General features: G+C 40.6%; 2 protein-coding genes across 8 annotated transcripts in view; one reads left to right on the top strand and one right to left on the bottom strand.

Moving 5' to 3' along the window:
- ACP2 (acid phosphatase 2, lysosomal) overlaps nucleotides 1-13,160 on the bottom strand; it is a 69,713-nt gene that overhangs the window by 50,415 nt on the left and 6,138 nt on the right. The gene's annotated exons all lie outside the window — the stretch shown is intronic.
- Nucleotides 1-13,160, top strand: part of NR1H3 (nuclear receptor subfamily 1 group H member 3) — a 44,877-nt gene that overhangs the window by 26,475 nt on the left and 5,242 nt on the right. For all 7 annotated transcript variants that reach the window (XM_083348803.1, XM_083348804.1, XM_083348798.1 and 4 more), the window contains 4 exons: nucleotides 1,214-1,480; nucleotides 5,310-5,518; nucleotides 6,012-6,191; nucleotides 8,437-8,536. In XM_083348803.1, the coding sequence (XP_083204929.1) occupies nucleotides 1,214-1,480; nucleotides 5,310-5,518; nucleotides 6,012-6,191; nucleotides 8,437-8,536 (756 nt within the window). The remainder of the gene's footprint in view (nucleotides 1-1,213; nucleotides 1,481-5,309; nucleotides 5,519-6,011; nucleotides 6,192-8,436; nucleotides 8,537-13,160) is intronic.

Below are 13,160 nucleotides of genomic sequence, written 5' to 3'. Positions count from 1 at the left end.
TGCAAGGGTGGTGGTGTTTGGCTTGTTTTTTTCCGAGTTTTGAAAAATGTTAGAAACAAGCATCTCTGATTCTGGTATGAATACGGTACTAGCCATCTGCTTACAATGAATAGTCTGGATAATTTATGATTTCAAAAGTTTACGAAACTGACTCAAGAAACTGTAAAATGTAAATGAAACATGTGTTGGACTTCACTTTCATAATCCCCATGGAGCAAGGCCAACAGCTCTATTATCTGAGGAACTATGAGAAGTGAAGCCTCTTGAAATCAGTTCCAGAATTCTCTGGCTTATATGGCATCAGGCTGGTAAAGGCACTCCCAGTCAGACTGAAAAAAAACAATGCTGATCCCGGCTGCATGCCAGCCTTCCTGGAAAGGAAACACGACCAGATGAACTAATTCTATTTTATTGTAAGGCTACATGCACAGAATCTTGCACATCTGAAAGTATAGATCCCCTGCTGTCTCCTTTAGAGCCTACAACCTAAGGGGGTATCCCTTCTGATGCACTTCGTCCACTCCTGATGCAGCTTCTCTCATCTGACTGTTTCTAGGTAGCATTTTTTCCCCATTTCCCAAGGTAATTCCCACATCCCATTATTACACAGAGACGAGGACATCCAGTTTTGAGAGCTAATATTTTCTTTAGCTACCTATTCTCTGTGTCTGTTACCTATATGTGAAACACTCTAGGAGATTTTTATTTTCTGGCCCTCTCAGAGTCAGTCTAATGTAAATGGCTGCTGATTCATTTTAAATAGATATATAGACAGAATGGGGAATTGATTAACTATATATATATATTGCTCAGCTTTTATTCAATATTCTAGCTTGGTATTTCAAGGAATATTTAATACTATGGGAACAGAATTCTTACCCCTGATGGTTCCTATATATTCTGAGATGATATAATTCTTGTTCTTAATACTAATTGTATCATCTGTGTTATAGCCCCATGACTCTAGAAATGCACAGAATGCCATTGGTAAATATTATTACAACAGTATATCCAAAGGAGGCCTTCCTTCACCACAGGTCGTTATGTTCTTTGATTGCACCTAAATGTAACATTTCAGATTTCTCCAAGGTTGGCATTTTATTTTATATGTAAAAAAACCTGTTAACATATATACATCACAAGAAGCTCTTTTTCTCTCATTTTCAGACCTAATTTCAGAGTCTTTCTTTTCATTCCTTTTTCTCTGCTTTAGAAAATCCTCCCTTGAAAAGGAAGAAGGGGCCAGCCCCTAAGATGCTTGGAAATGAGGTGTGCAGTGTATGTGGGGACAAAGCCTCAGGCTTCCATTACAATGTCCTGAGTTGTGAGGGCTGCAAAGGTTTTTTCCGACGCAGTGTGATCAAAGGAGCCCAATATATCTGCAAGAATAGTGGCAAATGTGAGATGGATACGTACATGCGCCGGAAATGTCAGGAGTGCCGGTTACGCAAGTGCTATGAAGCAGGCATGCGAGAGCAATGTAAGTACGTAGTGTAGGGATATCAAAGATCATTCTGGAAATATTGCTGTAGGAGAAAAGTGTTTCCTTTAGCTACATTTTATAATAAAATTGACGTGACCTAAGAAAATAATATATTAAAGCAAGTAGTTTGAATAAAATATGCTTAAATCAAATTATTTTTATTATTTTTATTAGAATTTTTACAAAATTCAGAATATTTAAAACCATTAATACCAGAACTGTTTTCTCAGATTAGGTTGCTACTGTTTGTTAGGTTTTTTAAAATTATGGTACACTTTTTGTTTGTTTCAAAAGGATTTAGAACATTGCTGTTCTGAAAATTAATTCATTTTTTCACTGAGCACGTCTTATATTCGAAAGTACGTAAAGATGCAAGTAGAAAAATAGGGACCACTGCGGTGGGAAGGTAACAGCGTTCCGTGTGCCTTTGGCGTCTAGTCATGCCGGCCACATGACCACGGAGACGTCCTCGGACAAGCGCTGGCTCTTCGGCTTTGAAACTGAGATGAGCACCGGCCCCTAGAGTCGGAAACGACTAGCACACATGTGCGGGGGAACCTTTACCTTTACCTTTACCCTAATTCTTTATACTCCTTTGATAGGATGTAAATGGATATTTGCATGCCCCTTAAAATCCGTATTTTAATTTACCAGATAGATTTTTTAAATGTTTCCTTCTTTCCAGGTTCAGTATGGGGGGAAAAATCCCAAATTGTTCTCTTTGTCAGATAGCTATAAAGTATGCATACAGTATACAGCAACTTCCAAAGTGCTAAGTATTGATCCCTGTTACTAAATGGTAAACCAGCTGAGCTTCTACATAATAGCAATTTCAAAGGGCAGCTGCCACTTCACAGCACTTTTTTCCCCACAAACATGCTAATCCTAACACTGTTCTTAGACATTTTGACAAAATAGGCATTTTGAAAGACAGATCCTGCAAAAGACGGCCCTTCCTTTTAAGATCCACTCATGGCACAACTCCACCCATAATCACAATAGTTTGTGAGTGACTACTGTGCATTCAAAAATATGATAATGTGTCTGTATTTTAGCTAAGCCAGTCGCTTACTACTTGACCAATTTATAATTTGAAGTTTGCTATGAAACTGGAGTCTTAGATTCACTGTATTTCTCTTAAGAAAAAAAGCCTTTTAAAAATTAAAGTACAAATGTATTACACAGGCCAATCTAATACATAGGGCAGGGGTAGGCAACTTGGCTCTTTTATGACTCATGGACTCCCAGAATTCCTGACCTAGCATGGCTTGCTCAGGAATTCTGGGAGTTGAAGTCCACAAGTCATAAAAGAGCCAAGGTTGCCTATCCCTGACATAGGGTAACAAAACAGGCTAGTATTATATTATATTTGAGACCCAACATCATGTAGTGGTTAAGGCATCAGGCTGGAAACTAGGGGACTCTTGAGTTCTGAGTTTAGTCTATACCTTTGATTTCTAAAGGTAAAGATAACCCTTTCCAGCTTATCCCAGAGAAAGGGAATATTATTTTGTTTCAGGAGATCTGCCAGGAAAAAATATTCTTTGCATTTCCTTAATATTATAAGTGTAATTTCTCTGAATATTTGCACCGCTTTTCCAGAAATGTTAAATCTCTGATAATGTTTCTGAATTACTTGCTCTTTAATAGATTTTTTTTAATAAATCGAATCATAACATCTCTTGGCAATTGTCTTCTGGATGCATATTAATTTATTCTGTAAATTTTGTCCATTTTTTTTAGAGAGGTCTACTTTCTCATCATTAAACCATTTAGTCATTTCTGCTACAATTACATCACTTAAGTTGCGAATTTGGTCAGGGATTCCTTTAAGCCGCAGAAAAATTTCCTTCGGTTTCAAATCCAATAACAATAAATTCTATCCTTGTGTCTGTCTCATCCAGTCTAATCTGTATATTTTTAACATCTTATTTAGTTTGTTTTAATGCTGTTATTAATAATTCAATTTTTTATCACCTTTGTCATTTATCTCTCTTAATGTGTCATGTAACATAGAAAACTTTTTCTCAAATGCTTCCATAAAGAGTTTGGTGCTGGGCTCATCCGAGTCACTCATTCTTAGGAGGCATTTTTGTATATATATCCTCTGTTACAACCAGTTGCTTGCAGTAGAAAAGCAGACAAGAATACAGTTCCCTTTGCAAGGTCAGATAAAGAGTTCCAAAAGCAAAACTAAGCAGTTAGCAGGAGAAATTGTGTTGATATACAAGCTCAGAGTTGAGAAAAAAAGGAGAGATTTCTAAGCTTTTAAGGTAGAAAGCCAAAAATTACTGTATATGCAGAGTGCAGTAGAAATTGGATAAAAATATAAAATCTTTTCAGGTTGATAATATGTGTAGTCTTTTTGGTAAAAGTTCAATATAATTAAATCAGTAACTCATTTTGTCAGTAATCTAAAAAAAAACCTTGCTGTTTGCCTCTTCCATATGGAATGATTAATTATTTCAGCACATTCCTCTGATGTAATTAAATCAGTTAGAATCCATGAGGAGGGAAGGTATCCAAATTGCAGCACACAGCCAGCAATTAACATGCAAAAAGTAAAAAAAAAAACTTTGCAAAGCGTGAAGTTAAAACAGAAGTGTCTTTGAGGACAAAGGCTGGATGGACATGATGTCAATCCTCTTCTTTGGCAAACTTACCAGGGAGAAGAAACTTACTGAATATTCATTCACACATACACATACTCAGCCAAGGAATACAATCAAGAAGCTTCAGGGCAATTGTGTGCCACTCTTTTTCTAATCCAGGAATAATATAGCTACAGAGACCTGCTCTGTAGCTATCAAACCAGCCGTTTGTCTAGCAGAGCAAAGATATGTGCTGCTAGTTCAGAGCACCATACTGGGTGGAGCAGAGACTGTGAGTTCTAATGCTGCCTTGAGCACAAACCCAGCTAGTTGATCTTGGACCAGTCAGTTTCTCTCAGCCCTACGAAGGAGGCAATGGCAAACCATTTTTGAAAAACCTTGCAAGAAAACTGCAGGGACTTGTCCAGACAGTCTCCAAGAATGGGACACAATTGAACAGAAAAAAAATTATATTCACATAAAACTTCACACTAGAAGTTTTTATATTAAGAGTTTAACAGTTCAAACCATCCTAGAATCAGCTTTCCATTTTGGACAACTGAAAAGGCTCCTGCACAGTTCCATTTCATAATTTCCTTAGATTTTAGATATTAAAATAATTTATTTAGTAATTCGTGATTGCTTTACCACAAATAAAAATGGGGCTATATGACAGCATCTTCTCCGAAATCATAAAATACTCTTTCTTCAAACGTGCTTCTCGATGTATACAAACTTATGACAGGCAAATATAAGTATAACCATATTCCTAAGTATCCGGAATCTCTATGGAGCATCTTTACAATCTTCTGTTACTCTTCTTAAAGTCAATGTATACTTTAATAATTTTCATTTTTGTCCTTTTTCTGATTTAAACTTATAATGTTATTATAAAATGCCGGCCTAGAATATAGAATGCTTTCTGTCAAATTTTCTATCAGTTTATTATCAGAATCCTTTCTGGCACTTCATTTCACCTGTCTGACCAAATGCTTTTTCTTTGCTGTTTGGGCATATTCTGGTGTGAAAGGGTATATTTTCTCCTTTTAAGGGATATTTTCATCCTCTCCTTTTCCCTATTTTTGTGGCTGGGTTTCTCACTGCAAATTACTGTATGTTCAATGTAATTATGGATGGAGTTGACTTTGAGGCTTTTGCAAAAGTGATTATGTACTGTAAGCTGGTTGGTAGCCATGGTATCATTGATTCTTATCTGCCTTGTGCTCTACATTTAGGTGTTCTCTCTGAAGAGCAGATCCAGCTGAAGAAACTTAAGAAGCGGGAAGATGATCAAGCCCGGATGATAGTTGTGCGTCAGAACCCACCATCTCCTCCAAGCACCCCTCCCAAAATGACACCAGAGCAGCTTGTTATGATAGAAAAACTTGTTGCAGCTCAACAGCAGTGTAATCAACGGTCTTTCACAGATAGGCTCAAAGTGACGGTAAAAGCACAATTTTGGTGGTCTGTGAGATAGAGGGAGAAAGCAGACACACACTTACCTTCACTAAAGCTTTCTTTTGATTTTGAATAGTGGATGGTTAACTTATGGAATAATAACTCATACTTAACAGACACGGCATTCGTGTTCTAATAGTCTCCTGAGGCCCAAGTGTGTGTGGGGGTCTGTATAATAGACTGAGATCAAAGACCTGAAAGAATAGTTCGTGGGAATTTGCTTGTTTTGAAGTGGAATGATTTCACCTGAATTCCTAGTGACAAAGGATTCTGTAACGTGTTCTTGAGAGGTTGAATGGCATTTAGTTAAACATATTAACCAGATATAATACTAGTTTTGTTTTGATCAAACTTGTATGAGAGCTACGAGATAATTGTGAGACTGGGGATACTAATTTCGATGGACTTCCTGTTTTTAATTTCTACTCTTATTAAAGTCTTCTTCTTTCCCTCTTTATGGGTTTGGTATTTAATTGCAGCCATGGCCTCAGATTTCAGATCCTCTTCATCGTGAAGCACGACAACAGCGCTTTGCTCATTTCACAGAGCTTGCCATCATTTCTGTGCAGGAAATTGTGGACTTTGCCAAACAGTTGCCAGGTTTCTTGGAACTCACTAGAGAAGACCAAATTGCTCTTTTGAAGACTTCTACAATAGAAGTAAGTACTCTACCATTTTTCCATGGCTCCTACTAGAGGAGCAGCTGTAGTCAGAAGGGTCTTTGTATACCTTAATGTTGTGCACCAGTTGTGTTCATTTATGGAGTCATTGTTTACAGTCATTCATGCCTTGGGACCTCATTGATTACTGCAATGTGCTCTTTATGGGGCTGTCCTTGAAGAACATTTTGAAACTTCAACTGGTGCATAATTTGGCTGCATAGATAATAAATGGTGACAGATATTTGACACATGTAACACTATTATTATGTGAGCTGCATTGGTTACCACCATGCTTCTGGTACAATTCAAGGTGCTAGTTATCACATTTATCACATGAATTATCTAAAGGATTATCTTCCCCCAATCATTTCTATCTGTCCATTTCAGTCTGGCAAGCTGAGTAAATTAGGAGTCAGCCAAGGAAAGTTCATTGCAGGATCTAGGAGACATGCCTTTCCTGCAGTAACCTCTGCCCTTTGGAACATTCTCCATTCAGAGATTAGGATAAGCCTGACCTTGTTGACATTTCATAAAGCTGTGAAGACCTGATTATGTTTCTGGGCGTAGGGCCCTGAGTATGTTAAGTGCTCTGGTTGGTTAGCTAGGAGGTTAACACCTATAGCAATAGTATTACTCGGCAACCATATGCATTTATTTTGTATTTTTAAATTGTTTTATAATATATCCCACCTAAAATCACTTGTGAAATGGGCAACTATAGAAATCAAATAAATAAATATATTGGGATACACAATGAGAACATACAGTTTCCTTTGTATCACCTAATAACAAAGCAGACAAGCTTTTTATTTTTTATTAATGTTTTACTACAGCAATTTTAGGATCAAAAAGCATTTTAAAAGTCACATACCTAATGAGAAAACTATTAATTTTAAGTTAAAGTTTTCTTATGTTAGCTTTTCAAAGTAGAGGGTATTTTAGAAAACAGGATTTAACCACCAGTTCCTTCCTTTGTGGAAGTTGTCGGCATGCCTCAGTATACCCAAGTGACATCTCTGCTGTGTGAATGGCATTGGTTGCTAGTTTACTTCCATGTGATTTAAAGTGCTATAATGCCTTACATGGCATACAGCCCAGTTCCTGGAAGGGCCATCAATCTTCGATGGTATCTGGCTGACCAATTTTGGCTAAAAAGGTTGGCATGTTTCCTAAAATTAAACGATGTCATCTATCTGTTTCTCCTGAGATATGAATGGCTCTCATCCTGTGGGTATTCTGGAGGGCTATAAGGACATTTCTGCTCCCAGGCCTTTTCCTATGGACATTAGAAGTTAGTGGGATATTTTGGAGTTTACTACTTTTATTACCTTGTTCTTAAGGTTTTATGTCTGTTTGAGAGGTTCTGAACCTCTAGATCTTAATCAAATTCCAAGTGATATTATCGTGACCATAGGAAGAGGATTGAAGATTTGGTCTGAAAACCTAGTCAGTGTGTGGAAAATCACTTTGATATGCAAGAATTATTCCCTAGGGCTAGGCAAAAGGGATTAAGACCAGTTTTAAGCCCAGAGCAAAAAGATAACATTTGGAAGTGACTCAAGCAGAAACTTCCCTAATTACTGGAGTACATAAGAAGGGAGAAGAAGGTACAGAACAATCAGATTTGCAATATTATAATCAATCTCAATAAAAGTAGTTTTAGTAGGTCTGGTCTACCTAGTGGGGTTCACAGGAGCATACTTTGATTGGAATCCTAAAAGGATGTTTGGTGGATTGGTACTTTCCTGTTGGCACCTGATCTCCGCAGACCTGGGGAAAATATGTGTTTTGAGAATCAAGGAGGCCTATTTCAGAAAGATAGCCATGCTTCAGAGAGATGAAAGTAGAGAATTTTCTCAAATTAATTTCTATTAAAAAGACATCTTACTTATGAAGTTGTCCCTGCATCAGTCCAGAGAAATCATTAACCTTAGGATAAACTTTAGTGTAGAAAGGAGTGGAGAGAAAGGAGAGGATAAGAAAAATGTTTTTATATGTTGTGCATTTAATCATTTTATCTCTCATTTTTCTGTACTTTCATGGTAGTTTACAACTTAAATTAAAAAACACAAAGCAAAACAGATGTATCAAAGATACTGTAGAATTTTTTTTTATAATTTTTGTTATCAAAAAGTATTCCATCACTTATGATATGTGAGTTCAATAACACTTTAATTGATTTTATTGTCAGATTTATAATTGTGACTGGTTTTGCTATGTGTGTTGCATATGTATATTCAAGGTGATGCTGTTGGAGACATCTAGGCGCTACAATCCAGAAACTGAAAGTATAACTTTTTTGAAAAATTTGAGTTACAATCGGGATGACTTTGCCAAGGCTGGTGAGTTAAGCACATTCCAGAGTATAAAAGAGTTTTGTTCTCCCTTCATCAATATTATGGCAACTTCTTTTCTAAAACATGAAATCAAAATTCTTCTATGAAAGATTGTAGGCTTAATCCTCAACCTGAAGTATGAGCAGTGGCGTAGCGTGGGGGGTGCAGGGGGGGCCGGCCGCACCGGGCGCAACATCTGGGGGGGCGCATTAGATGCATTTTACTTTAATTACATCAGTATTTTCATAACAAACAATACATGTGCTTAGGGGGTAAGGCTTTCTTTAACTAATCTAGTGGAAGAGACTCGAGTGCTAAAATCCACGGGTTAGGGGGCGCAAATTACTTGCCTTGCCCCGGGTGCTGACAACCCACGCTACGCCACTGAGTATGAGACTTGGCAAAATTTTGGGAAATAGCAATCGAGTAATACTATAAAAAATAAAGTTAGGGTGGATTAGAAGAGATATATGGTCTCCTATCAGAACATTTTTGGAGGATATGAAATAGCTATCCAAAAACGTGACTATTATAGGTGTTGTATTGCTAGACTTCTAGTATAAAGTCTTTTTCTTCATTTCTAACTTTCTGTCATCGCACACAGCTTCATAACCTGAAAATGTGTGGTAGAAGATTATTATTATTTGTTTATCCCGTACTTTATATATAACTCAAATTGAAAAGCACCACCTAATACCGGTACTCCTGTCTCCTATATTTCCCCACAACAGCCATCTTGTGAGGTAAGTTGGGCTGAGAGAAAGTGACTGGCCTGGCATTCAGGCTCCAGGTTTCTGAGCCAGCATCTTCACCACTATACCAAACTGACAAAATTGGGAGTCCAAATGTGGTGTTAAGGTGTTGCATGAGAATGAGGAAAACCAAATTCAGGTAAAAAATTTTTAAGCATGAAACCTTACTGGATGATGTTGAGCCACTCACTCACTATCAATCCAGTTGATCTCTTAGGACTGTTGGAAAAAATTGGAGAAGGTAGTGCTAAATACCGTATATACTTGAGTATAAGCCGAATTTTTCAGCCCACTTTTTGGGCTGAAAAATTCCACTTCGGCTTATACTCCAGTCAACAAAAAAAACTTACCGAGGACTTGTGCGCGGCCGAGGCTTTGGTGCTTCCGGGATTGCGCGCACCTCTCCCAAGCAGCCGCCGTCCGGAGACCTGCCGAAGTTTGGGGAGGTTTGGGGAGGTGCGCGCACACCTCCCCAAACCTCCCCAAACGTCGGCAGGTCTCCGGATCTCCGTGCCTTGCCTGCCTGCTTCTTTCCGCTGCGGAAAGAAGCAGGCAGGCAGGTCACGGAGATCCGGAGACCTGCCGACGTTTGGGGAAGTTTGGGGAGGTGCCCAAACCTCCCCAAACGTCAGCAGGTCTCCGGATCTCCTCCCCAAACGTCGGCAGGTCTCCGGATCTCCGTGCCTTGCCTGCCTGCTTCTTTCCGCAGCGGAAAGAAGCAGGCAGGCAAGGCACGGAGATCCCGAGACCTGCCGACGTTTGGGGAGGTTTGGGGAGGAGATCCGGAGACCTGCTGACGTTTGGGGAGGTTTGGGCACCTCCCCAAACCTCCCCAAACGTCGGCAGGTCTCCGGATCTCCGTGCCTTGCCTGCCTGCTTCTTTCCGCAGCGGAAAGAAGCAGGCAGGCAAGGCACGGAGATCCGGAGACCTGCCGACGTTTGGGGAGGTTTGGGGAGGAGATCCGGAGACCTGCTGACGTTTGGGGAGGTTTGGGCACCTCCCCAAACCTCCCAAAACGTCAGCAGGTCTCCGGATCTCCGTGACCTGCCTGCCTGCTTCTTTCCGCAGCGGAAAGAAGCAGGCAGGCAAGGCACGGAGATCCGGAGACCTGCCGACGTTTGGGGAAGTTTGGGGAGGTGCCCAAACCTCCCCAAACGTCAGCAGGTCTCCGGATCTCCTCCCCAAACGTCGGCAGGTCTCCGGATCTCCGTCCCTTGCCTGCCTGCTTCTTTCCGCTGCGGAACAAAGCAGCCTGCCTGCTTCTTTCCGCTGCGGAACGAAGCAGCCTGAACGAAGCAGGCTGCTTCTTTCCACTGCGGAAAGAAGCAGCCTTCTTTCCGCAGCGGAAAGAAGCAGCCTGCCTGCTTCTTTCCGCTGCGGAACGAAGCAGCCTGCCTGCTTCTTTCCGCTGCGGAACGAAGCAGCCTGCCTGCTTCTTTCCGCTGCGGAACGAAGCAGCCTGAACGTAGCAGGCTGCTTCTTTCCACTGTGGAAAGAAGCAGCCTTCTTTCCGCTGCGGAACGAAGCAGCCTGAACGAAGCAGGCTGCTTCTTTCCACTGCGGAAAGAAGCAGCCTTCTTTCCGCAGCGGAAAGAAGCAGCCTGCCTGCTTCTTTCCGCTGCGGAACGAAGCAGCCTGCCTGCTTCTTTCCGCTGCGGAACGAAGCAGCCTGAACGAAGCAGGCTGCTTCTTTCCACTGCGGAAAGAAGCAGCCTTCTTTCCGCAGCGGAAAGAAGCAGCCTGCCTGCTTCTTTCCGCTGCGGAACGAAGCAGCCTGAACGAAGCAGGCTGCTTCTTTCCGCTGCGGAAAGAAGCAGCCTTCTTTCCGCAGCGGAAAGAAGCAGCCTGCCTGCTTCTTTCCGCTGCGGAACGAAGCAGCCTGAACGAAGCAGGCTGCTTCTTTCCGCTGCGGAAAGAAGCAGCCTTCTTTCCGCAGCGGAAAGAAGCAGCCTGCCTGCTTCTTTCCGCTGCGGAACGAAGCAGCCTGCCTGCTTCTTTCCGCTGCGGAACGAAGCAGCCTGAACGAAGCAGGCTGCTTCTTTCCACTGCGGAAAGAAGCAGCCTTCTTTCCGCAGCGGAAAGAAGCAGCCTGCCTGCTTCTTTCCGCTGCGGAACGAAGCAGCCTGAACGAAGCAGGCTGCTTCTTTCCGCTGCGGAAAGAAGCAGCCTTCTTTCCGCAGCGGAAAGAAGCAGCCTGCCTGCTTCTTTCCGCTGCGGAACGAAGCAGCCTGAACGAAGCAGGCTGCTTCTTTCCGCTGCGGAACGAAGCAGCCTGCCTGCTTCTTTCCGCTGCGGAACGAAGCAGCCGGCGGCGGAGGCTTGCAGAACGGCGGATCGGCTTATACTCAAGTCACCAACTTTTTCCAGTTTTTGGGGGTGAAATTGGGGGTCTCGGCTTATACTCGAGTCGGCTTATACTCAAGTATATACGGTACTTGAACTTTTGAAAAAAGGGTGGGATATTTATATTTTTGATACATATACATGTTCTGTGTATGTGTGTGTGCTCCCACATGCGTGCATGCTTACACATGTTTATGCACAATTTTAAAGGAAGAATATAATTAGGTTTTTTTCTCTTAATTTTTCAAGTACACTGCTCTAACAACGAATATTAGCTTGTCTAGGCAGCAAACAATCGTTCCTGTATTTTTTTCTTTTATTCTTTGATCTGAAATCCCCAGACTATCTATGACATTGTTGAACATAGGGTGTGTTTGTGAGTGTGTGTATGCATGCGCGCATGTGGGAGCACAGATGCACACACTGTAAATACTAGCATACAAATCCATCCGTGGATAAATCACTGTTTGAATTAACAAAAATGCACCATTTGCAGATAACCTGACCTTTGAAATGTTTGTATGTTTTAATTTTTCACAGTTGTCAATCTGTGGGTAGTACATGGATTATCCATTTTTCATGATATTTTGGTTAAAAAATTGAGGGTCACCTTGTCCATTCATGGGCGCATAAGCGAGTATATACAGGATATTGAGTACTTTAAAAAAGTATTATTACATATAGTTGGAGGTAAACCCATCCCCAGTTAAGCTGAAACAATTTTGGACACATTTTGACATCTAAATTCTCAGCTTATTCACAAGTATACTGTACATAGTATATTTAGGGAGAATGTAGATGTCCAAATTTGGGATGGAGAAGTTGTGGCCATATAAAAGTTCTCAGATTAATTTCAGGAGGGTGTTGTTGTTTTTTTGCAAGGGATCAGTTCAGACTTTCTCACACATTCCTTTCTACTATGCATGTGTTTTGGGAATGAAAGAAATAGAAAGAAGAGTGCATGATATGAAGGAAATAGGTCTACCATGTTTTGTTTGGGTCTTCCCATCATTGTCCTATAGCTTTCAATCAAATAAAGAAGTTATTGAATCAAGCTTGAATTCTGGTAATCATATGAATGCATCCTTGCAGTTTCCTTAATAGCAATAAGTTACAATTTATCACTGTCATCTTGGAAGGTTATTTTAACTTCTGGCCTATAAGTCCTGATGTTCTATGGTATTTTCTCCTCTTGTTAAGCTATGAAGCTCAGGCATGTCTACATCTGATTGTTCTTCAGGAAATGCGGTAATACAATAAAATAGATTGCCTATTCTCAGAAGAAACAAGGGAGAGGAATTATCCTGTTCTATTGGACTACAGTTTTCCCTGCTAAGTACAGGTAGTCCTTGTTTAGTGACTGCCTCATTTAGTAACTTTTCACTTACAATAATGATGAAAAAGTAACTCTGCAACCAATTCTTTGATTTATGACCTTCACAGGTTTGTAAAGCAAAGGAAAGCTGAATTAAGATCATAAGTGTAGTTGCAATTTCATTTATTGACTGCTTTGCTTAATGACTGAGTTGCTGAT

This window comes from Vipera ursinii (assembly GCF_947247035.1).
Source record: "Vipera ursinii genome assembly, chromosome: 1".
In the NCBI taxonomy this organism is placed as follows: domain Eukaryota; kingdom Metazoa; phylum Chordata; class Lepidosauria; order Squamata; family Viperidae; genus Vipera; species Vipera ursinii.
Note: the sequence above shows the minus strand (reverse complement) of the source record. Positions and strands in the feature narration are given on the sequence as shown.